Genomic DNA, 26,109 nt, shown 5'->3' on the forward strand with positions numbered 1-26,109 from the left:
ACAAAAGTGTGGATCATAGAAAATCCTAATGCCTCATTGTTTCCATGTGCATGAATATAAAATATAAATAAGTACCATAATGATTTTTTCAGACTATATTCCAGTTTTGGGCTTCATAGTATTTGAGAAATTCATGCCTGCCTTGATTTAGTATAAAGAGATGATGGCTAAATTCAAACTACAGAAAAAAATTGCTTTATTTATGCCGCGTTCCAGGCAACCTGCTACCCGTGTTTTTCCAACCTTCTACCCATAAAAGTGCACTGGAACAGCAGTCAAACCCGTGACTTCCCACCTGTGAACTCATACTAGATCGATGTATACTCCCAGTTCTGAGACTGACATCACAGAGCCCACAAAACAACTATTGCAGCCCCTATGGATAATACTGTCTACCGATGCAGTGTTTATGCAAGTGGTACACGCTGAGAAATAGACTTTATGTATAAAATTAATTAATTAATTAATCTAGCTACAATTCCTTGCACTCAGGAAGTTTGGCCTGAGTTGCCTGGTATGCTACAAAGTTTTGAGTGGTGGTTCGAAGTCGTGATTTATGGGCTCAAAAACCTGCTTGGAACGCAGCATTATTTTAGGGATGAACAATATGTTTATTTTATTGTAGTTCATTATCTTTGTATTTAAATCAATACCAGGTCTTTTTTTTTACATTATAAATTTATATTAGATATATGTCTGTAGATATTGGATATTTATTTTTTTATTTTTTGGTAATTTCTTCTGCTTTTACATTTCTTTATATCTTGTAAACACTATATAAAAAAATTATAAAAAAAATTAATTTAAAAATTCAATCTTTAAAAAAAACTCAGTGTATGTTCATTTTTAATTCTGTACATTTTATAATGCTATGATGCCTAAATCAAAAACAAATGCATGTGATTCGATTTCTTTCTTTTTTTTTTCAATACGTTAATAATGTGGAATTTATTATAATATAGATTTAAAATATTGGCTGTTTATCGTTTACTGGCCATAATATGTAAAAAGTTTATTTGCCAGAATTATTCAACGATTTCCAGCTAACTTAGTTACTGGAGTCACAGACAAATTTTAACATCTGTTACTATTACCATGGTTACAAGCATTATTTGAGTCCCTGGTTTTGGCCACTTAATCACACAGGCAGTATTCTATCCACCTCTCTGACCCCTGTAGTGTGAATGAATCCGCTTAAGATTACCAGTAAATTCAGTTGTTAGTTCCAAACGCCAACATTGTGAATGTAGTCGAAGTTGTTTGATCTTAAAGAATAAATCTTGTCTCTGGTTTTTAAAGAAGTGTCATTTTTATAACTGAATCATTAGTTGTGTACATTTGACACTTTTGGTAGGCCATTTAAATTTAGCATTTCAGTGAATGTCTTCATGAATAAAGCCTCTGAGAGCGTGCTGTCATACTCCTACATAAGCCGATCATTTTAGATTCTTGAACACTGCAGAACAGGGATACTCATGCCATCCTCGAGGACTTGTGGAGCGGAAATGGATGGATTGTGTAGGAGTTCATGCTGTTTTTAGGGCTGGTACAAGTGTCAGAGCTGTACAGTAAGCCTGTAGTCAGTTTTGCTTGTGTTGTCGCTCTGTCGACTCATGTGCCTCTTGAGTCTGCCAATATGAACTTGAGCTTATACTGGAGTAACTCTGTATTTTTTTTTTTTTTTTTTTTTTTGCTGCATCAAATAAAAACAAACTGAGCTTGATACTTCATGTAGTATAGCCATTAAATATGTGATGGTTGGATTTACATCAGTTTAAAATAACATTTCCAAAAGGGCATTCTAGTGTATGTGTGTGCTTTCTTGTTTAATATACAAAGTAGAACAAATTACCATGTTTATTGTGTTTCCTATCCTGCAGGCAGTTCATTAGAGCAGCAAATCTCTGTTTCGCCCCACAGTATTGTTTGTAGGAAACTGGCAGACGCTTTCCAATAAAATGAGAAGTTTGGAGTTTCTATAACTGTTTAAATGGGGTTCCTCTCTGAACTTTGATAATGAATGGACCAGGGACTCTTGTGCCGCGTTTCCACCGAAATTACCCGGAACATTTGTACCAGGAACTTTTTTTCCCAGGAACTTTTTTCCCCCCAGACCTGTTGCTTTCTGTGTTTCCACCGCGGTGTAAAGTACCGGGTAGATTAGGCAAATAGACTGGTGACGTAGGTCTGCGCGCGTTTCTCAATACAAAGTACCGCTGATTAAAAAAAAAAAAAAAGTACTCTGATTTTGGACGTGCATCCTCGGTAGTTGGTTCAGACTTTGTGCATTCCTCTGGGGAGTGTGATATCCGCGACGACGCAAGTCCGGTAAATCTATAAACAGCAGCGTACTTGATAACTTCAGTCTGCTCGTCCTGGCTACTGCAATTTTCCTTACTGTATATTTACAATAAAACGAAATATGATATCAAATACCACTGCCTCCTTTCGTTTTCATTTAAGCATAATAACAACTGCAGAAATGTACTTAGTTCAGGGAAATGTGTATACAGCCATTACAATGAAACGAAATATTATATAAATTCGCCTTTTTTATTTTCATTTTAACATATAGATAAATTGAATACAGACCAAAGAAAACCTGTTAGATTTACCCCGCAGCTGAATTATATGTTATGTTTAACCACTAAAGACACATCAGAGCCAGCGGCACATATCAGAAGGTCTATCCCAGGAGAGGCTGCTTCTCGGCGGATACATGAGGACTGAGCTCCCGCTGATCGAGTGGAGCTCACCGTCTCAGAGATCGGCGAAACACATTTTTAAATAGGCGCTGTCTTCATAAATAAACCACAGATTTGAGTTTTAAACAACTACATTCTGGCCTGAAATACTTTTAAAATTACATTTTATGACACAATAACAGTAATATTTGAAAATGATCCAAATAAATGGTGTTTGAACTCAACCAATGCTGCGTGAACTCAGATGGCTTTGGCTACAGCAATTTCCCCTCAGTATATTTACAATAACACAAAATAGGATATAAAATACCACTGCCTCCTTTCATTTTCATTTAAACATAATAACAGCTGCAGAAATGTACTTAGTTCAGGGAAATGTGTATGCAGCCATTACAATGAAACGAAATATTATATAAATTCGCCTTTTTTATTTTCATTTTAACATATAGATAAATTGAATACAGACCAAAGAAAACCTGTTAGATTTACCCCGCAGCTGAATTATATGTTATGTTTAACCACTAAAGACACATCAGAGCCAGCGGCACATATCAGAAGGTCTATCCCAGGAGAGGCTGATTCTCGGCGGATACATGAGGACTGAGCTTCCGCTGATCGAGTGGAGCTCACCGTCTACGAGATCGGCGAAACACATTTTTAAATAGGCGCTGTCTTTATAAATAAACAACAGATTTGAGTTTTAAACAACTACATTCTCGCCTGAAATACTTTTAAAATTACATTTCATGACACAATAACTGTAATATTTGAAAATTATCCGAATAAATGGTGGTTGAACTCAACCAATGCTGCGTGAACTCAGATCGCTTTGGCTACTGCAATTTTCCCCTCAGTATATTTACAATAAAACGAAATAGGATATAAAATACCAATGCCTCCTTTCATTTTCATTTAAACATAATAACAGCTGCAGAAATGTACTTAGTTCAGGGATAAGTGTGACGTTATATACAGCCATTACAATGAAATAAATATTATATAGACTTGCCTTTTTATTTTCATTTTAACATAGATAAATTGAATACAGACCAAAGAAAACCTGTTAGATTTACCCCGCAGCTGAATTATATTTTATGTTTAACCACTAAAGACACATCAGAGCCAGCGGCACAGAAGGTCTATCCCAGGAGAGGCTGCTTCTCGGCGGATACATGAGGACTGAGCTCCCGCTAATCGAGTGGAGCTCACCGTCTACGAGATCGGCGAAACACATTTTTAAATAGGCGCTGTCTTTATAAATAAACAACAGATTTGAGTTTTAAACAACTACATTCTCGCCTGAAATACTTTTAAAATTACATTTCATGATACAATAACAGTAATATTTTGAAAATGTTGATCCGAATAAATGGTGGTTGAACTCAACCAATGCTGCGTGAACTCAACCAATCAGCATGTTTAGCGCCAAAGTCCCGCCCCCGAAAGTTCCGGAACTTTAAAAAAGTACCACCTCGCCAGCAGGGACTTTCTGGGGTGCATTTTTTTACCCGGAACTTTTATTTAGTTCCTGGTTCCTGCGGTGGAAACACACCAAGTACCGGACCAAGTCCCTAGTTCCTGGGTAAAGTTCCTGCGGTGGAAACGCGGCTTTGGTGTGCACAAGTGGTTGCAGCCCATTTTGTAAGAGACCACAGTGTGCTTTGCAGGATTTCTGCACAAAACAGTCACTGAATAAATAATGAAAGCAATTAGTCCTTTTTGAAATTTTGCAATTTTGAACTTTACCCAATGTCAGACATTCTGGAAACTCTGTGGCAGTCTACTGCTGTGGGAATTTCATAGCAGAGGCTGAAATATGGAGAAATGGGGCTACTGTGTAGCTCTGATCTTATCAGACTATCTCTGCCAGGCAAACAGCCAGGCTTCTACCAGGAATCAGTTCCCTTTACTTACAGGGCACATATATCTCCTGGATGCAGGTAGAATAACTCAACCAGATCAGCCAGACCCCCGAGGAGCTGGGTATCACAGACTAAAAGTGTGAAGCCCTGTTTCTTCATTTAGAGAAGCAATGTCCATCCAGATTAGACTTTTCATGTGAAAAGATTTTGGGGAATGGTGGTATGAAGGCTCACTCTCAAAAGCCCTCAGGCCTGAAATGCTAGATGGTACCCGAAAGCCAGAATTTGTTTCAAAGCAATGTCAGTCTCTCTGGATAATTCATGATGATCTGATTTCAGCCCATGTATCCGTGTAAGAGGCGGCAGGCAGCTTTACTTTTACCCTAGTGCTCAATTTCAGAAAATTGTCCCCAATGTATTGCTGCTTACACCGGACTGGTGGTCAGACACTTTAGAGCAGCCGTAGGGATGTTTGGTGTGCCGTTTCATGTCTGTAGCAGATATTAGTTCCCCTTTACCATTCCAGTTTTTTCTACAATATAAATATATATATTTGTTATAAATGGGACTATAGAGATTTATGCTAAGGTCATGGGTTCAGTTCCCAGGTAACAGATATATTGGCAAAATATATTGGTTTATTTTAAATGCACTCAGAGTAGCTTTGGATAATAACCACATATATATATAGATTTTATATATTTATTTCTAGTGTGTGTATATATTATTTCACAGCTAGTCTTCCTCTCCCTTCACATTTAATTCGGACCACAAGCTCACAGCTCTTAGACATAATTTATTTTCCTGTCACGCTGTAGATCGTGGATTTGCCTTACCGCTTTATTATACTGTGTCCCGTCTGCATTAATTCCATCTATTAATTAGCATCCTTTACCTTTGTTTTCCCTCTAAACACATTCATTTCATTGCTGCTGAGAGGAAACATAAAAGAGCAGACTCTGAAATGGAGAGGCTTTCTGGGTCAAGAGACTTTCCAGCCAGTTTAGTTTTATCACCTTGCTGTTTGCCTGTATAATCTCTTGAGACATTAGCTCACACCCTTTTAAGTATTTAAACTAATTTTACAATAATATGCATTGGTCTGTAAATGTGTGCAGTTTGTTTGTTTAGTTGAAAAACTTGTATTCTGCCATGCCAATGTATTATAGTGTCACGAATGAAACCGAGAAGCTGTAAGTTGCTTTTTCTCCAGTGATCTTTAACAAAGAATGAAATGGGATAGAAGAGATTGACCGATATAAAAGAAAATAAACACTTTTTTTATTGACTTAGTATTCTTTCTTCACCAATGGTGTTAACTGTAGGGAACCAAGGAGATATTGAATCATCCCTGTTAGGTAACAACAAATGCCTAAAAATAGCAAACTACAAATGAATTTCAACTGATTAACTCGACCGTTCTCAGATGTGTAGTCTAAATGCTGATAAAGCTTTGGCATTTCAATCTCAATGATCTTTCAGACATTATAACAAAGCCCTTTTGTCTTTTTAATTCATTCAGTCATAAATTTAGATCGCAATTCGAAAGGATGCACGATTATTCAATGCATGATTAGTTTTTCACTTCTATCCATATGCTAATGTGTTACAGTGACATTTAACATTAGTTTGAATGCGTGGAAGACAATAAAAGCAAGCAGCTTTATGGTGGCACTTAATCATCTTTAATGTAAGCTATTTAATATCTTGAACCTCTTTTGACTCTCCTTCAGACTGTGTCTGACAGTCGTCCCAGATCATGATATTTAATTCATGCCATTCTGTATTTTTCAAGAGCCACCTCAGTGGAAAAAGGCTCCTTTATAAACTTGCTGTGAGATTGTTTGATGTTTGAGGTCATTGTTACTCTTTAAATCCTGACATATCAATGGAGCAAATCTATGTGAACTGCATTTTAATAGACACTAGTTTTGTCTGATCTTTTTGAAGCTGTATTATCTTCTAGGATGTGCCGATACCCTCAGGCAACTTTGTGTTACAACTATAACAATGCACACTGTTTTCTCTTGTGACTTTATTGTAAGTGCTCACTTACTCAGGGTCCTTTCTGTTAAGATCCTTCAGCATTGTATTTTAGTCCCCAATGTCATGTTTCTGTCCTCAGGGCTACTCAACTCAAAGGCCTACTGTTGGTTTATATCACGGTATGGGTGTTTATCACATTTGAAGCACTTCTGCAACACAGTCTTCTGAGTAAGCTATAGTTTGTAGTGTTAAGTAGTTAAAGTATTTTATTTTGTTCTTCATGTCAAGTAGCACTGACTCGGGAAGTTAAGTGTTTATGCTTTCATTTCACTTAACTAATCTTCACATGCTATGAAAGTAGTAACTTTTGCAATCTAATATTAAAAAACATTTTTACATTTCGTAATGTGCTTCTCAATGCAGTCACTAAAAAGCTTCTTTTCTGAGAATCCCAGAAGCAAGAAAGCAAATTTGTGTAACATGGCAAAAGTTCCCTTTGTACATCCCTAACACTGTCAAAGACAGAAAGCAGAAAGCCCTGAGCAGAAAAGCAATAAGGGCATTTGTGTGGCCACTAGCGAATCTCACTCAGCCCAGCTGTGAACTGAACATTGCTCTTTTACCCTCAAGGGCTCAGTGCTCTCACTAGGGTTCAACAGACACTTCACATATTCGGAAAGCCCGACATATTGCACAGGTCCAGGAGACGCAATGTGTCTAGTCTACAGACATGAGTTATGGCATTTTGCTCCCAAGCTTGTTGTATTTCACATGCTGCTGATTGTGTTTCGATGCGTGTCGTTCTGTGTCTGAGTGGAATATCAAACAGTGTTTATAAAAACCCTCCTTATTTACATTCAGGTCTTTACGTTAGTTTCTTGTTTAATGAATACGCAGAGACTCATGGATTGTTTCACCAATTATCAAAACGACCAGCATAGTAATCATGTGCCAGAGAAAGGCTTGCATTGTAATACTCAGCATATTTTCTTTTTCATGCAAGATGTGCAGACTCTCTCAGAGGCAGAGGTGGATTAGTTTGTTGTTAGATGTAATCCACTTTCAAATGCATTTCTTTTAAGTACAGAACATCGCCCTGGACTATCAGAAACCTCAGCACATTTTCATCTAAGCTTTGCTAGATAAGAAGGTTTTTGATGTTTAGAAGGATACATGTAGGAATCAGCATTTTTTCCAAGACGTTTCTGCTCATGATGACAGTCAGCTTAACGCTTTGAGACTCTGCAAACTTTCCAGTGATGTCTTTTGACTAGTACAGTATGTGTTTTAATCTCAGCCTCAGATGTACTGCTCACAATGGAGTTTTACAATACCATTTAGACGTTTTATTTCAAATGAATACTTTAGCAAGGATGCATTCAATTTTTCAAAAGTGACAGTTACTAAGGATTTCTCTTGTAAATAAATGTTTTTTTTAAACTGTCCATCAAAAAAAAAAAAAAGTATAAACTTCCCAAAGGATCATGTCACACTAAAGATTGGAGTAAAGATGCTGAAAATTCAGCTTTGCCATCAAAAGAATGCATTTTGTATTAAAATAGAAAGGTTATTTAAATTGTAATCCTGTTCCACAATATTACAGCTTTTAATGTATTTTGGATCAAATACAGTCAGCCTTGGTGAGCATAAGAGACTAAAAACAAAGAAACAAAAAAAGTCTTACCAACCCCAAACTTGAACAGTAGTGTATCTGTGGGGAAAAAGGTCTGTACTTTTTATATGTGGATGGACAGAAATGTCTAGGTTGGAAGTTTGCTTGTGCAGAGGAAGCTGTAAAGTGGGAAAAACTTTTTTTTACTGGTTGTCAAGAGTCTGGCAATGCAACAGAAAGTCTGTATGACATATAAATCTCATAGAACCTAAACACAAGTTTCTTAGTTGTATATACATATACTCTGTATGAATGTTCCTTTAAAAACAGATGGAAAACATTTAACTTTGAGATTAACAAGAACATTTGTGCCAAATATTTTGCAATATTGTTATTCTCCACCTTGAGGTTTGAAAAATACTGAACTGAAGACCGTTATTTTTTGAAAATACAAGACATCTGCTGTGACATTTCAGAAAATGTGAACTGTAGCAAGGTTACTTAATAACCATCTTCCACCAGTGGTCATATTCCACAGGCATGCTGTAATCCAATGAAATATAATTAATTTATACTATAATAGCAGTGTATGCCATAGAGTTCTATATTATTAGTTTCATTTTATTTTCTCCCTTTATGAATTTGAGGTTTTATTTAATTTTTTTCACATTTTGATGCTATACTTTGAAATTAGACATGGACAACTGTATAGCAATGAAAGTCTTCCTAAGGAATCTTTTCGGTAACATCCACCCCTAACCACCACATGAGAGCTGCCAACTACAGAAACAAAGGAACTTGTGTGGCGATTTTACCACTTCACAAAGCATAACTACCTTCAGGCAGCTGAATTTGTGCGGCATGACAGATGCTTACATATTCCACATCTTTGACCTTTTTTTGCCACTGTAGGTCTATATTTGACCCAGACCAAAACCTCAGTTGTTCAGGCTAGGTTATTTATTTAAAGAACATATAAAAACAACTGTACATTAGAAACAATACATAAAAAGAGAATTTTAAACAGCAGAGTAAAATACACACAGTAAAAAATTATTAAATGCCATAGATTAAAAATAAGATTAAAGCTTTTGTTTAAACAGAAAGAGATGATACTGTTCTAATTTACACTGGTTAGCTGTTCCATAGTTTGGAGAGAAAAGTATTAACTTTAGCAATGCTGCGTAAATGGAAAAAGCATGATTTGACGACAGAATATATGTTTATCAAAATCCTGAGTCAATTAAAACACCAAGGTTTTTCATGCACGTAGTAACATTAGAGCTTAAAAAGCCTAGATCCAGATCACCGTCAACATAAAAAGTCACTTGGTCCAAACAATACAACTTTTAATTTTAGCGAAAGCCATGATTTCAGATCCTGTAGGCATGCTAGCAAAACTTAAATAGAACATGAATCGTTACGTTTAAGTGGGAGATATAACTGGGTGCCATCAGCATATAAATGAAACGATACTCCATGTTTAGAAAACTGGGATCCCAGTGGTAGCATGAATAAAGAGAAAAGTGTAGGAGCAAGGATCGATCCCTGTGGAACACCACAGGAGAGGTGTACTACAGAAGTTTTCCAATACATACAGAAAACTTCCTATTAGTTAAATATGACCGATGACTGGGTTTCTCCAGAATAGCAGTGACTGAAGCGGACCTATGATATCTACAATTTGCTTTAAAAAAACATGAAGGGATAAAATCATAATGAGAGGAGGTGGATTTCAAATGTGCAATAATATCTTTACAGGCTGTTCATGGATCCTGGTGATGATTGCTGAAGCAACACTACTGGCTTTTAGTAGCTGCTGTTGATTACACATCCATCACATAATCACAGATAAAAACTAATTAGGTTTTTTCTGCAGCAGTTAATTGAAAGCACTCAAACAAATGCTGTTTCCCATGATACCTTTTACCAGATGTTTTCTTCAACCATTTTCCGAAAGCTGTTCTGCATTGTATTTCCTGCTACACAGAAAAAAAAATGTACAGATTTCAGAACAGATGAGTTATTCCCTGTGGAGTGATGGAAACTTTCCAATAACCACCATAAATAAGCTATATTTGCATTTCTACAAGGAAATGCTGGTGCTTGCTAAGCAGCAAAAGCTTAAACACTGCATAGCCTAAATAAAATATCATATTATAAAAGTCATAAACTTTGTTGCTGTCATAATGGCTTGTCTTGTTTTCTGTCGGCGGTGCACGATAATCCAACACTGAACATGGTTCCTGTTTCAACTTTCCAATGTAAACACCTTTAGATGATAAAAAAAAAATGTATACAACTGATCTTAATTCAGTATGGAAATAAATGCAACTAAGACCAGTTGTAAATATTATATTTTTTTCTTTTGGTTTGATTTTGAATAACGAACGTGTACTTTTGCTTATGCCAACCCCTTTACCTATATTGCAATTTAACTCCGTTATTTTGACAGGAAAATGTAACAAAAAATATTGTTTACATGTAGCACAGCAAAGCGACGGTGTGTCATGCACCTTCATACTAGAGTTTACGGTACATCAAATACAGGTACGCTGCACATCCATTGAGATGAACTGAAAAATAGCACAAATCACTTGACTGAAAGTGAAAATATATCTGTGCTAAACTTATACTTTGCCTTCAACTCTCACTGGCATGTAAAATCTACAAATTTATTAGCCAATGACTATTGTTAGACAACATTTTAGTCACCCAGAGTGCATATTTAATCACATTGTAGAGGGTTGCACACATAGTATTTGATGAGTTACATCAAGAAAAACACATTCGTGAAGAACTTTTATTTCTTCTTATCTATAGCCAGTTTTATCTCATGTCTCAAAAAGTCCGTCAAAAAGTGATTTTGTTCATGATTTATGCTCTGTGATATGATGACTTCAAACTTGCACAGCACAAAAGTATCAAATATTTTATCAGCGGAGTTATGCTTATCTTCAGTTCTTCAGTTTATATCATAAGATGAGCAGTAATATAATTCACAGAACATTTTCCCCAGGCACACTGCAGATTTTTCAAGCTATGAATTCAGTGGATGTCAGTGAACTCTCCGGCTGAGGTAGATTCACTGTGAGGCGTCTTTGAGAGCAGGTGTTGTTTACAACGTGCCATTCTGCAGTGCTGCCCAAATAAACAGCTGTCAGTAGACACACACACAGAAGGAAATCCTCATCAGCCGACCTGAACCACCACTCAGCCAGAGAGAAATGAAAACAAGAGAATCTGAGGTCAACATCCTTTCCAATAAACTGCCCGCAATCTTATTTGACATCAATCTGAAGTAAAAGCCCCCTTCACTGGATGTGTGGTTTTCTGGGAATATAAAAAGGAGAAAGAGTAATTTTGGCCCTTTGTTCTTGAATTGTTTAAAGGTAGAATTTACTTTCTCTGCCACTAGGAATAATAGGCCTCATTCACTATGTGATTAACATGATTTGTAGATATTGTGTTATGTCCCCTTGTTAACCAAAACCTTTAATCAGTAATGTATAATATAAAAAAGATCTTACAAAATTGCTTGAAAACTACAAAATCTTATACATGTATATATAAGAAAATGAAACTTGAAATTCCTTAGTGGTGCATATCAATTTAAGTCTAGTAGATGCTTATGTTCCCTTTTTTCTTTTCTTTTTTTCTCAAACAACTGAGGTCTGGTTTGGTGTATCTATCCATTCTTTTAGTGATTCAGCACCAGGCATTGCCTGAATATTTCAAAGGGCTCTTTGCAGCACATCAATCTCAGTCAAAATCATTCTTCTCTCTGGCCGCTGCTGCTGAGGCTTTCATACTCAGTCCCTCATTCCGTATGTGGGAGGTCAATATCTAACAGCTGGCATTACCATATTTTCATCCCGACTGGGGTATAAATAAGTTGGCCGTGTAGGGTAAAATGAATCATTTGTCACAGTTGACTGCCTCGTGCCCCTCTGAACTCTGATTGTTTGCACAGCAGCACAGACTGGGGAGTACTACTGTAATTGATATCTGAGCCTCAGTAGGGGCCAGCAAAGAGACATCTTTGACCACAGAGCTGGTCAGAACAGTGCATTGTATCCTAAAAGCACGCATGCAGCACATGGGCTGAAAATGAAACTGGTTGTGCAGTAATAATGCTAAACTAGTGTGTATTGTTAGCATTGTTAAAAGCCTTTGTCAATTCTCTTGTAAGTTTTTAATTTCCTTTCATCTTATTCTGCCATTTCATGATGTTCCTTATCCTCACTCAAAGCTATAATATAGCTTCAGAAGGCTTTTTTGATGCTCATAATCATGAACATGTAGATGAACTACAGATCTTGACTAAACAACCGTTCTCTCTCTCTTTCTCCAGCCCTCTGAAGAGCCCAACATCTTGCTGTCTTCCCCGAAGTTGCTGCTTCCTTCAGGCAGTCAGCTGCCGGCTGGTACTCCGCTGTCTGTGCACCACCAGCTCCAGCTGCTCCAGCAGCAGCTCACGCAACAGCAGCAGCAGACACAGGTGGCCATGGCCCAGGTGAGATGGAGTTAACACTGCAACAGGAGCATTTAATAGACCTGTAGAAGTACACTCTCAGAAAGAAAGGTACAAAACTGTACCTTTTAAGGTACAAGTGGCCGTCGCTGGGGTGGTACCCTGAAGGGTACAAGTTTGTACCTCTAGTCAGAGGTACAAAATTGTACCTTCTATCTTTGTACCATTTAAGGGGCAATTTTGTACCCCAAGGAACAATTTTGCAAAGGCAAAAACAGTATACCTTATTAAAAGCATCCTCAGGATACTGTCTAACCATTTTGATTATTTTGGTGTTTGTGTGCATGCATAAATAAATACCTTGGCTAACAAATAGACAATTTTATTTAGAAATTTTCTTTTAAAAAGATTTCATTACATCTCACAACAGCAAGCATGTCAAGAAAAAACTAGCTATTCAATAAAAAACTCAGAAAAACTCATCAAACAAGTAAAACAGCCTTATTACACAGGCTACATCAAGTACTGCACATTTTGACGTTTGCAGCAGTTTGTCTTCAGCAAGTGTATCTAGTGCTAATAAATAACTTGTCATCAACGTGGTACATGTCTAATGCCTGGTAATCAACTTCTTCACCTGGCAAGAGGACAGTCCATTCATTCTCACATTTCACACAGTATGAATAAAAATGACGACAAAAAGAAACCGGAATTAAAAGCTTGCCACACAATAACCAGTCTGTGTCTATGTTAAGAATGTACTTAATCTGAAAAAACAATGGAACAGCTTCTGCATGCAGATGACCCACAGTAAACACATCTTTAACACAGTATTTGACATCATTAAGCACTACTTCTGTTACTCGTTGAAGTTGTTTGCCTTCAAAATTGACATGGCTGTACTTCTTATTTGCTTTCACTGAATGCTGTAGAGCCACAGGTAAAGTTCGAAATGGTGTGCTCACACAACATCCAGCAACTCTCTCATATTCGCCCAACATATTAACAGAAGACAATTCCCAACATTGTCTGTGTTGATGTCGATTACTTAAAGTGGATGAAATGTTAACAAAATTTCTACACGTGCTGGCAACCTGTTTAAAATATTGATGTTTTCCTTCAAATCTTAAACACCATAAAGAACGCAAAGGTTTGCCTGGCAGATTTCGATCCCATCAACTTTGATGGCTGCAGTGACTCTTCTTGTAAACACAGTTTTCCAGTCAGTGGTCTCCTGTACTTGAACAGTAGGATATGGTGAGGATGGTTCACTCTAAATGACAAAGCACAAAACAGATTCTGTATCAGTAAAATTTTCTCAGCAGTTGACTTAACTGATGGAGAGAAAATTGACATGCATAAAGACTAAGATAATTAATATTCACTCATTTGCATTTTGCCAAAATACAGTTTAAGGATTGCACAGAAATTTAAAACTATATACGCACCTCTCCAAGCACAATGAAATGTTCAAGTTTCTCTCTGAACAAGGCTGGCAACATGAGAAGTGCTGCTTTAAAATCAATTCCTGGAACATAAAATGTGATACACAAACAAATATGTAAAAATCTATCAAAGGCAAGAATTTAATAGGCTTAATAAAGTGCTAAATAAAGTTTAGGAGTCAATTACCAAGATGATCTTCACAGAGAGATTCTTCTCTAGCTTCTTTGTGCAGCTTTGATAGAGGGGATTTCCCTTGAGCGAGCCGTAGCATGCTTGATGTAATGTGTCCAAAATGTTCTCGAAAATGGCGGCTCAGTTGAACACATTTATACAGGAAACCAATTTCTTGATAAAGCTGCAGTTAATTGAAAGACAAGCATAAGTAAATCAGAGAATTTTATACAGTTTTAGTGTGTTACATGTTAATGAGATTTTGTAATTTCATAATTATAATTTGCACACTAACCCCTGATGGACTCTTCAAGAATGGATATTTGTTGACGACATCTTCAACAGTCATACCACTAGTAATCTCCTGCCGCCTCCAGGCAAAGGTCCTCCTCATTCGATCTTCAACAATGTGAGTCTCTGGCTGTGTCCTTCTATATTGGTCCTGCAGGACTTTCACATGTCCCTCTATTGATGTAGCATCCTCTCCAACAGCATTAATCTCCTTGTGCATAGACAAAAACAAAACAGATAGAATTTTATTTCTAGAGATGCACCGAAATTTCTGTGCTGAAAATTATTGGCCAAAAATGCTATTTTCATTTTTTTGCCAAAAAATGGCCAAAATTATGAGCTGAGCATGTACACAGGTTTCACTCTCTGTCTAGCCGCTGTCACCGAACAGTGTGATGCTCCACTCAATATTTTGCTCCATAAAAATGTATTCCACTTGTGTATCGCTCCAACGAAATAACACGCTGACAGGAAATTTCTGTGCATCTAGAATTTTTCTGTTTTGGCCAAGAACTTTTATTTTGGTGCATTCCTAGTTATTTCTAATTTTGGGCAGGAGAATGATGACAATTTTTTCATCTTGTCACTTAAAGGGTAAGTTCTCCCAAAAATGAAAATTATGTAATAAATAACTCACCCTCATGTCGTTCCAAACCCGTAAGACCTCCGTTAATCTTTGGAACACAGTTTAAGTTATTTTAGATTTAGTCCGAGAGCTCTCAGTCCCTCCATTGAAGCTGTGTGTACGGTATACTGTCCATGTCCAAAAAGGTAAGAGAAACATCATCAAAGTAGTCCATGTGACATCAGAGGGTCCGTTAGAATATTTTGAAGCATCGAAAATACATTTTGGTCCAAAAATAAAAAAAATTACGACTTTATTCAGCATTGTCTTCTCTTCCGGGTCCATTGTGAGCGCGTTCACGATGCTGTTGACGTGTTTTCTGGTGCACCCAGTAACAAAGAAAACATGTCAGCAGCGTCATGCGTCAACTGTCACAGCAGTCAGTCGCACTCACAACGGACACGAAAGAGAAGAGAATCCTGAATAAAGTTGTAGTTTTTGCTATTTTTGGACCAAAATGTATTTTTGATGCTTCAAAATATTCTAGCTGACCTTCTGATGTCACATGGACTACTTTGATGATGTTTTTCTTACCTTTCTGGATGTGGACAGTATACCGTACACACAGCTTCAATGGAGGGACTGAGAGCTCTCGGACTAAATCTAAAATATCTTAAACTGTGTTCTGAAGATGAATGGAGGTCTTACGGGTTTGGAACGACATGAGGGTGAGTCATTAATGACATAATTTTCATTTTTCGTTGAACTAACCCTTTAATTTGAGAACAATACACTGGTAACAAGTGTAAAAATATTAATATTTTAAAAATATACTCTCACCAAAGGCCTTGTAATTTCTTTGCAACTGCTTTCTTCAGGTTGCAGAGACTTTTTTGAATGACCAAACTTCTGTTTACGCCTTTTCACTTCTTCAACTTCAGCCAAAGGTGTCCGCTCAAATTTAAACTTGCGTTTCAGAGACATGTGCCAAGTGTGCTATGAAAAAAAAAAAAGAAAAGTAGTTTCACAAAATAAACTCCATTAACCAAGAACCAAAAGTAGACCATTAAAGGTAAACCAGCTACTTACATATCCATTGCCCTCTTTGTCTTTTAAAAAGGGATACCTCAGAGTCAGGGCCTTAGCCACTTGAACATACTCTTCTGTAGTTGGATACCTACAAAAATATTTTAAACACATGAGTGTAGCATTAAATGTTGTATAAAATGGAATGTAAGCAATTAAAACAGGTATAGGTAATGAGAAATACATTTTGTACTGAGCCATGCTTTCATACAACGTTCTAATAATTTTGTTTCGGTCTGATGACGTTAGTCTGCATTCTTTTCGGTCCAACTTGGCCTGAACATCAAATGGAAACTTCGGAACTTCAAAAAATGCAGGGAAAGCTGTTGATGGGCTGATATTACTATTTGCAAAAGAGAAAGTAATATTTAGACATTGCAGAGTTGCAGGTATACATAAAATAGCACAAATACAGTAAAGTAACGGTTTCAGTACTGAAAAGACAAATAATTACATTAACAAACAAAAACACTAACTTCAGAATTTTACCAAGTTTTATTTAAAATATGTGCCATACCCATTACTTGATCATCTTAGTTGTCAATTCATACACTGTGGTAACCTAATAAATAATTCTATAGTAAACATAAATAGTGATGCACCAAAAATGCTGGGCACCCTGGGCTGAGACTGTACACTCTCCATGTCAAAGCTTCTGTTATCTTATCTGCTCAAGTTGTATTTTCTGTTGATATTTTTGACAAAGAAAATGGCAGAAATTTTAGAGCACCTCTAATACATTGTTGCAGATGCAAGAAATTAATAAACTAAGCACTAGTAAAAGTACAGCAAAGCAAAATGTAGAGAGGCATGCATGGGAAATAACCTAGCTACTTTTAAGATTTGCTTTAAGAATAGCTCTCTGAAACAAATGAAATATTATTAAACAGCAATTACCTTGCTCCAGCTCTTGACTGGCTTTCTACAGGCACAGGTTCAAGAGTTAATGTCACTGTCTCCTTCATCTGCTGAACAAATCGATGAAATTTTGCTTGTTTTTTAAATGATCCCTCAAAAAGGAATGAAATCATTGACTCAGTCAGTCCGATGTCAACAGTCCCTCCATCCACATCATTGTCTATAACACAAAAAAGAAGAAAAGTATCATTTAATTACCCATCAAACTGAAGCATGTACTAAACCAGTGTTTTTGAAGCTTTTCCTATTAACGTTTATTGTTTAAGAAATCAAATACACTGCTGGATAAAAAATAAATAAATAAATAAAATAATTGATATTCTATATATTAAGTATGAGTAAAAACACAATGCATTAGTCTCCAACCCTGCTCCTGGAGAGCTACTGTCCTGCAGATTTCAGCTCCAACCCCAATCAAACACACCTGAAGCAGCTAATCAAGGTGTTCAGGGCTACTTGATAATTACAGACAGGTGTGTTGGAGCAGGGCTGGAACTGAAGTCTGCAGGACGGTAGCTCTCCAGGAGCAGGGTTGGAGATCCCTGCATTAGTGTTCAGCGCTTAATTCATTTGGGATATGAATAAAAAGACTGCAGAAAAATAAAATCTCTCCGTGAACACACGTTACCGAAAAAAAAAAAAACTAACGTTACAGGAGACGAATTTACATTTTAAAAGTGAGAGAGACACCTCCCCCGCTTACAAACATCTGAAATTAACGTTACTGTCATGTTTGTAACGAATAAATATTCGCTCGGATGCTGTCCTTTTACTTAATTAATCAAGTTGCTTTGCTGTATCTAACGTTACACAAAATGTCTGTGTGATAAGGAGTGCGTTGGGCAACTCTCCTGCTGCCCATTACAAAATGTTGTCATACTCGCAAAGGCGGGAAAATTTGCCTCAAAATGTAAAACGTCAATCACTAAGTAGCTTGAAAATCCTCAAGTACACACTTCAAACTTTTAAAAAATGTAACAGCATAACGTTACTCACCTTCAACTTTTTCCTCTCCTCTTCAGTGACTTCGATACCAAATTGTATTAACTCCTTTATTAAGTTAGCTGTAGACATTCTAGTCAGCTCCATCCTGCAGGCCAACGAACGTTAACTTACACCAGCCAGTCTGACGCAAGCATTTTTAGCGGGCTAGAGCAGGGGAACATCAAGTTCAACAAAATTAACCGAACATGGCGTCCCACGTGTATAAATAAGATTATATAACATTATTCCACATTTACCTGAGAAATATTAACTCCAAAACAGACTCCGCGTTGAAAACCGTGCGAGGTTCCGTCAGAGCACGTCCGCATCAATCGCCTAAACTGAACCACTCTAGCCAAGCGAGGGAAATTTTCTTAAAGCGACATCAACGGTAACGTCTGCATAAGCACGTTTTGAATATAATTACTTGAGTATAATTAAATCTTGACATTCCGCATTGTCCTTATTCCAAATGTCATTCAGCGTCTTAAAAATGTAATAATTCAAAGGTCAAAATTTAAAAGTTTTAAATTAATAAAAATACATTTAATAAAAAAAAGCTTTTCTGACTACTATAATATTACAACAATAACAACAAAAAACCTTAACAGTTATTCAAAAGATTTAATTTAATAATTTCATTAGCTTTATGTTTTTTTTATTATATCTGTCTCATTTTACAGGTAGGGGACAAGTACACTGTTTGAAAATGTATTTTTTACATTTAAAGAAATGTAATATGAATTGATGTTATCATGAGTTGAGGCACATTAAAGTAATAAAAAAAGAAAAAGAAAGAAAAACACATAGGCCTACTCTAATTGGGGCTAAACTTAAAATAATTCCAAATAAAGTAATTCCAAGGTACAAAAATGTACCTTTCACATCTGTATCTCAAAAGTTGTACCTTTATAACTCATTTTGGGACCATAATTGTACCCATAAGGACCTACTGTGTACCTTTAAAGGTACCATTATATTTTTTGTTCCCCTAGGAACAAAATTGTACCTCCACAGTACCTTTTTTTCTGACAGTGTAGTGGGATTCTGGCTGTCGTGGACATTTTAACCTAATATCAGATCAGTTTACATAACTGTTCAAAAGATTAAGGGCAGTACAATTTTTTTTGTTATGTTTTTGAAATAAATCTGTGTATTCTCACCAAGACTGAATTGAATTGATCAAAAGCAGCAATATTGAGAAATATAAGTACAAATTAAAACAACTTTTCTATTTTTGTTTTTAATTTTTCCCTGTGATGGCACAGCTGAATTTCAGGCGTGATTATTCAGAAATAATTAGAATATGCTGATATGGTGCTCAAAAACATTTCTTATAATATGATGATTTAAACATTGATTAATATATTTGAAACAACTTCAAAGGAACAGCATTTATTCTTTTGTAACATTATAAGTCTATTTACTGTCTCTTTTGACACTCTTTCGAATGGTAGCATGTACAGTACGTGTGTGTGGGGGGAGGGGGGTATTGTACTTATAATATTTATTTATACATTTATTGTATTTGTGTGTTTGCTGAGAGTTTAAAAAAGACCAACTAGCTCATTTCGTTTGCCTCTATAAATGCATGTATTGTTATTTTCAGGATGGTTTTATTAATATGCATTCATTATGCAAATTATGTTTTATTACGGGTCAGGTTAGTCAAAATGATTGTTTTTTAGTTTCATCGGGTTGTTTGATAAATTCTTGGAATATGAAATGATTTTATGGCATGATTGTGGAGTGAAATGTTCTGTTCACCCATCTCTGTTAAGAGAAAGTCGATTTCTTGTAGTAACTGTTACCTCAAATTTAAAGTCTTTTAGCTACAAATCCCAACATTAGAACTGGTTGTGAATGGCTTGGAGTTCACAAAAAAGCTGTAGTCTTGTGTGTCTTTAGTGTATTTGTTCTTTCTGGCACTTAGATGGGTTTATTTATTCTGCCTTTGAGAGCCTGTGGTTTGCTTGTTTAGCCACAGTTCTATACCAAGTGTCTGGCAAGAGGAAAAAGCAGTTGTTATAAGCAGTAATGCTCAGCCAGAGGGTACATACTCTCTTAATAAAGTCTGTTTTTGTTTTTTTTACACAAAAGGCACTTGGAGCTCTTCACAGGTCTGAGAATGGTGTTACAGGGGGTGGAGTATTGTTCCACACTCCTGTGACCCACATCTTTGTGTCTGCATTTGAGGTGGCTTTGGAATAGTCAGGGATGTCCGTCATGATAGAGCTCCGTTAAGCAAAGGCAGCCAGCTGAAAAGAGACCCAAATTTGCAACAACATGCTCAAAGAGAAACAAGCTGTGGCTTTGCTGTGGCTGCTGTGATGTGTTCAGTCACTGAAGGAGACGAGACACTTTGAAGAACGCTATCAAAGCGACATACGCGAGTCAATCGTCACTTATTAATTTATTTCTCCATTTGTTTTGCACTGGCTCTCATCCTTAGGGGAAATGATGGGCAGATGAAATGATATTTGCTTTTCTGAAGTCAGGATTAGTAGTTGAGTGGGTTATTTGTGAGGGAAGTCTGGTGGAAGATTCTCCTAGACAGTTCAGTACAGATAAAATGATTCAAATACACTTGGCTCCTGCCATGTCCTGAAAACTAAGCCCACGTCAGATCTCCCAAAAATCAGTTTTACATCTTCATACATTGCAGATGCTTTATGAGCTCAATCCAGGCAAAATGTATTATGAATCTGAGTGATTAAGCTCTAGTACTGCATGCGTCAAATGGGGTTTCTCTCAAATAAATAAATAAATATATATATATATATATATATATATATATATATATATATATATATATATATATATATATATATATATATATATATATATACATATATAGTTTATGGAAGATAGCCTCTTAGATTGCTTCTTATTTCAGCACTGCTTGATTTCCACTTATTTCTTCATGCCCTTTTGCCACTTTCAATGGGGTATCTAATGGGAAATCAGCACTGAATTATTTGAAGTGATCTGTGCAGTTTGAGAGCGGAAACAATGGAATAAACAGCCTTATAAAAACCTTTTAATGACTGCAGTGCAGTGGAAGAAAAAGAAGATTACATTTGTATGTTGGAATTAATATGGGCATGAAAGTCTATACTTTACAAATGTGTGATTAAATAGATTGTTAGAACATGAATCACACACACACATCTTCTTTTAGAAATCTCTAGGTTATGTCAGTGAAAGTGAATCATTTAGTGACATCCTAGTGTTATTAAATCTGTTCTCTTGAGTAAGCATTGAAAAAGGTTTAGAAAACAGTGTAAATGTGAGATTTCTGTGTGAACATTGATCATTCCTTGCCCATGTACTTGAATCCAGAAACTAGAAGGATTTACTTACATTTTACAGGCTTACAGGCTTACATTTTAAGGCTTTAGGTTACTAAGATACTTTTTGGTTATCATAGATGTCATTTTGGGGTTTAAAAAGTAACTACAATTTGTCATTTAACTTCATCTTAGAGATTTCAGACCTGCTTAAGTTGTTTGTGTTCTTGATATTGAAATAGATTTTTTTCTATAACCACACTGTAGCTCATATTTCTCACACTGTACACTAATATTACTGCGAGGAATGAATGTTGAAAATTCCCCATCCTACAGTCAGATATATTACCGTTCTCACTCTTTTCATTCCCAAACATGATTGAACAGTGAACCTTTAACTGCTTAATTAGAACACTTGGTATTGAAACAAAGAATAACTGATTGCAGTGGCAATGCGTTGACATTAAAACAATTCTTCATTGCTGCTTTTGTTGTTTACTTTAAAGACAAGGAAAAGAAATACTACTTTTGTTTTATGTCACAGAGGAAAATGATGATCATCCAAAAAATTTGGGCTCCAACATTTCCCTGACTTGCCTTGCTGATGAATGTGACCCACTCATATTGAGATATAACACTATGACAGTATGAAATATGAGGCTTGTATACGTTTACATCCTATATCCTTTGGAAAACAACACTTTTTGTCATGGTAGGCAGCTCTTTTCCCAAAGACAATTACTCTTTGTCAGAAAACATACACGCACACGTACATATAAGCACGTACAACCGAGAACCGATGGCAAGTGGCTCAACCTGAACTAAGCTTTCAGTCCACATTTACAGTATGGTAATTTTTTTTTCCCTAATTTTTTTGCTCTACTCCCTGCTGGCCTGATCTTGACGGCTCATTGGCTTTGTCTGGAGAATGTATTGTTCTTAGGGGCAGGCAGCACGAACAAGCTCGCTGCTTAAGCTGGGTAATAAATCACCCCAGACCCCTTGGAGGGCATCCTCGGTGGCTTTAGGAGCAAAAAGAAACTTAGACGGTGCTGTCTGTCACTGGGTAGAATCGTAGGACTTATGAAGGACACTCAGGTGCATAATAATCACTTTGGTAACCTTTATAGCTAGCCGTTTGTCATTAGCCGGACAAACCAAGCAGTAATTCATGACAAAATATGTAGTGGACTCTGGACTGCCTTGTGCATCTTTTTCTGGTACTAATGGAAATTGAGATTTGTTTGATTATTCCAGATCAGTCCTTTACTTAGGCTGATTTAAGTGAATTTATTACTTAATTAAACAACTGTCTAATCAGTGATGTTATTTATCCGTAACGTTTAATGTCTTGTTTATTTCTTTATTTTTAATATATTTACAGTATTGTTCAAAATAATAGCAGTACAATGTGACTAACCAGAATAATCAAGGTTTTTCGTATATTTTTTTATTGCTACGTGGCAAACAAGTTACCAGTAGGTTCAGTAGATTCTCAGAAAACAAATGAGACCCAGCATTCATGATATGCACGCTCTTAAGGCTGTGCAATTGGGCAATTAGTTGAATTAGTTGAAAGGGGTGTGTTCAAAAAAATAGCAGTGTGGCATTCAATCACTGAGGTCATCAATTTTGTGAAGAAACAGGTGTGAATCAGGTGGCCCCTATTTAAGGATGAAGCCAACACTTGTTGAACATGCATTTGAAAGCTGAGGAAAATGGGTCGTTCAAGACATTGTTCAGAAGAACAGCGTACTTTGATTAAAAAGTTGATTAGAGAGGGGAAAACCTATAAGAGGTGCAAAAAATGATAGGCTGTTCAGCTAAAATGATCTCCAATGCCTTAAAATGGAGAGCAAAACCAGAGAGATGTGGAAGAAAACGGAAGACAACCATCAAAATGGATAGAAGAATAACCAGAATGGCAAAGGCTCAGCCAATGATCACCTCCAGGATGATCAAAGCCAGTCTGGAGTTACCTGTAAGTACTGTGACAGTTAGAAGACGTCTGTGTGAAGCTAATCTATTTTCAAGAATCCCCCGCAAAGTCCCTCTGTTAAAAAAAAGGCATGTGCAGAAGAGGTTACAATTTGCCAAAGAACACATCAACTGGCCTAAAGAGAAATGGAGGAACATTTTGTGGACTGATGAGAGTAAAATTGTTCTTTTTGGGTCCAAGGGCCACAGGCAGTTTGTGAGACGACCCCCAAACTCTGAATTCAAGCCACAGTACACAGTGAAGACAGTGAAGCATGGAGGTGCAAGCATCATGATATGGGCATGTTTCTCCTACTATGGTGTTGGGCCTATTTATCGCATACCAGGGATTGGGATCAGTTTGCATATGTTAAAATACTTGAAGAGGTCATGTTGCCCTATGCTGAAGAGGACATGCCCTTGAAATGGTTGTTTCAACAAGAAAATGACCCAAAACACACTAGTAAACAGGCAAAGTCTTGGTTCCAAACCAACAAAATTAATGTTATGGAGTGGCCAGCCCAATCTCCAGACCTTAATCCAATTGAGAACTTGTGGGGTGATATCAAAAATGCTGTTTCTGAAGCAAAACCAAGAAATGTGAATGAATTGTGGAATGTTGTTACAGAATCATGGAGTGGAATAACAGCTGAGAGGTGCCACAAGTTGGTTGACTCCATGCCACACAGATGTCAAGCAGTTTTAAAAAACTGTGGTCATACAACTAAATATTAGTTTAGTGATTCACAGGATTGCTAAATCCCAGAAAAAAAAAATTTGTACAAAATAGTTTTGAGTTTGTACAGTCAAAGGTAGACACTGCTATTTTTTTGAACACACCCCTTTCAACTAATTGCCCAATTGCACAGCCTTAAGAGCGTGCATATCATGAATGCTGGGTCTTGTTTGTTTTCTGACAATCTACTGAACCTACTGGTAACTTGTTTGCCACGTAGCAATAAAAAATATACTAAAAACCTTGATTATTCTGGTTAGTCACATTGTACTGCTATTATTTTGAACAATACTGTATATATAATTTAGCAAAAACCTATATTGTGCATTTCTGCATTTTGTGGCAGAATAATAATGTTCTAATCTAATTCTAAACTATATAACTGAATATTGAAATATGCTAATTATAATTTTTTATTTTATTATTATTATTTTGAACCGATATTACAGGCATTTGTTCTTCTGCTGTTGCTCATATAAACTTCAGTTTATTTCATGATGTGGTGTTGAAGCTTTTCGGGTAAAAACACTTTAATTTTGCATGAATGGTGTCTACCTAAAGTAGTAACAGTTGCCATAAATTAATCATATTCAATATAAATGCATTCAAAATATATTTAATAGAAATGCATTACAAAATGCATATATTAATTCAGATAGGACTTTGAAATTCTCAGAATAACAATGAAAACCAATTATTTTCATTTTCTTTAACTCTTGAAGGCAGACTGGATTCCAGCGTGTTCAGACATATTCTTCCAAAGTTGAATAAAGCCAAATGATGAAATAATGGCTTAAAAGTTTTATCAAATGAAAATCTAATGCTTTTTTATTATTTTCCATTATAAAATTATCTCTTTAAATTTGCAAAATGCTTTTGTGGGGGAGTTGAAAAGTAGACAAGTTGAGCCAGTTTCAGTTTTTTTGTCCTTTGCAGGGGGTGACTTTAGGAAAATGCAGCTTATGAACTGCTGCAGGTCTCTGTGTTGTTGGTTTGTAGTACTTTCTATTAAAGCATGCAAACTTTGGTTTGTTCCTCAGGTTCATCTGCTGAAGGATCAGCTCTCTGCAGAAGCTGCGGCGAGGATTGAAGCTCAGGCTCGAGTTCACCAGCTGCTGTTGCAGAATAAGGACCTGCTGCAGCATATTTCTCTCCTGGTCAAACAGGTTCAGGAGCTGGAGCTCAAGATGGCTGGGAATGGCTCTAGTGAGTATGATTTCCTGTGTTCAGATGTACAAAAACCTGTATTGATGTAGATTTGAATTGTGCCCTATTTAATAGCCTAAAAACAAGCACAGGAGGTCTGTGTTTCAGTAAAGCATCTTTTGTTGATCTTCTGCATCCATTAAAACATCTATTATTTTATTAGTTGTTAAAAGATCAATTTAATGCATTAAAATCAAACATACCTTTTGGTATGCAAAAAATTATTTATAGTCAGTGTTGTTAGATTAAGTAGAAAAAGGTCATAATACAATTATTCACATTTCATTTTAATCTACTGACATCCTCAAGATGTGCATTTAGTACAAAAGTATTGTATTTTGGTTGCTTTTCACACTCACACTAATTACAGGTGGTTCAGTTAAACCTTTGAGCATTTCTGCAACATTTATTTGAGTTTGCTTTTATTAAGAACATAAATTATTTTATTATGATTGTTTTGTTTAAAGTTATTCTAATATTAAGTATATAATGTTTAGAGTTTGTTTATTTGTGCAAAAACATGACAAAAATGATCTAATTATAATTTATATGGATAGTTTCTAAATCTCATAAATCTTAATTATATGTAATTAATCCCAAAAAATGAGCATGTTTACATTCACAGCCCTAATTTGGAATGAAATATTATTATTATTATTATTAATAATAATAATAATAATAATAAACTGCCCAATGTTAATGTATTTTTCATATAATAGTAATATGTTATTATTTTATTGATGTATTATATTGATGCTGGTTTTAGATTCTAACTTTCTCTTCAGAGTAAAATATAGTGT

General features: G+C 36.1%; 2 protein-coding genes across 8 annotated transcripts in view; one reads left to right on the forward strand and one right to left on the reverse strand.

The window, feature by feature from the left end:
• The window catches only part of LOC113050488 (carboxyl-terminal PDZ ligand of neuronal nitric oxide synthase protein-like), a 96,738-nt gene that overhangs the window by 53,624 nt on the left and 17,005 nt on the right, over positions 1-26,109 (forward strand). For both annotated transcript variants that reach the window (XM_026213479.1, XM_026213478.1), the window contains exons 8-9: positions 12,520-12,681; positions 25,144-25,309. In XM_026213479.1, the coding sequence (XP_026069264.1) occupies positions 12,520-12,681; positions 25,144-25,309 (328 nt within the window). The remainder of the gene's footprint in view (positions 1-12,519; positions 12,682-25,143; positions 25,310-26,109) is intronic.
• Positions 13,030-18,646, reverse strand: LOC113050489 (sterile alpha motif domain-containing protein 3-like). 6 transcript variants are annotated; one of them, XM_026213482.1, is made up of 10 exons: positions 18,358-18,646; positions 18,113-18,265; positions 17,096-17,276; positions 16,383-16,541; positions 16,202-16,289; positions 15,953-16,108; positions 14,552-14,755; positions 14,272-14,440; positions 14,088-14,167; positions 13,030-13,912 (listed from the first exon to the last, which is right to left on the reverse strand). In XM_026213482.1, exons 3-10 carry the CDS (start codon positions 17,227-17,229, stop codon positions 13,766-13,768), a joined length of 1,137 nt encoding a protein of 378 aa, XP_026069267.1. In that variant the 5' UTR covers positions 17,230-17,276; positions 18,113-18,265; positions 18,358-18,646; the 3' UTR covers positions 13,030-13,765. The 6 variants fall into 6 exon arrangements, with proteins under 6 accessions (XP_026069267.1, XP_026069268.1, XP_026069265.1 ...); XM_026213483.1 differs by having other exon boundaries at positions 14,552-14,758; positions 16,410-16,541; positions 18,358-18,642; XM_026213480.1 differs by having other exon boundaries at positions 14,552-14,758; positions 18,358-18,641.

The sequence above is a fragment of the Carassius auratus genome, chromosome 31, assembly GCF_003368295.1.
Source record: "Carassius auratus strain Wakin chromosome 31, ASM336829v1, whole genome shotgun sequence".
Lineage (NCBI taxonomy): Eukaryota > Metazoa > Chordata > Actinopteri > Cypriniformes > Cyprinidae > Carassius > Carassius auratus.

What these genes read in the sequence shown, in the direction of transcription:
- LOC113050489 (XM_026213480.1), bottom strand. Translation starts at nt 17,229, where the DNA reads ATGATTTCATTCCTTTTTGAGGGATCATTTAAAAAACAAGCAAAATTT. An exon ending in TCTTGAAGAGTCCATCAGGG is followed by an intron (nt 14,441 to 14,551) that starts GTTAGTGTGCAA and finishes AATTAACTGCAG; the next exon opens with CTTTATCAAGAAATTGGTTT. An exon ending in TCTCTGTGAAGATCATCTTG is followed by an intron (nt 14,168 to 14,271) that starts GTAATTGACTCC and finishes TTTATGTTCCAG; the next exon opens with GAATTGATTTTAAAGCAGCA.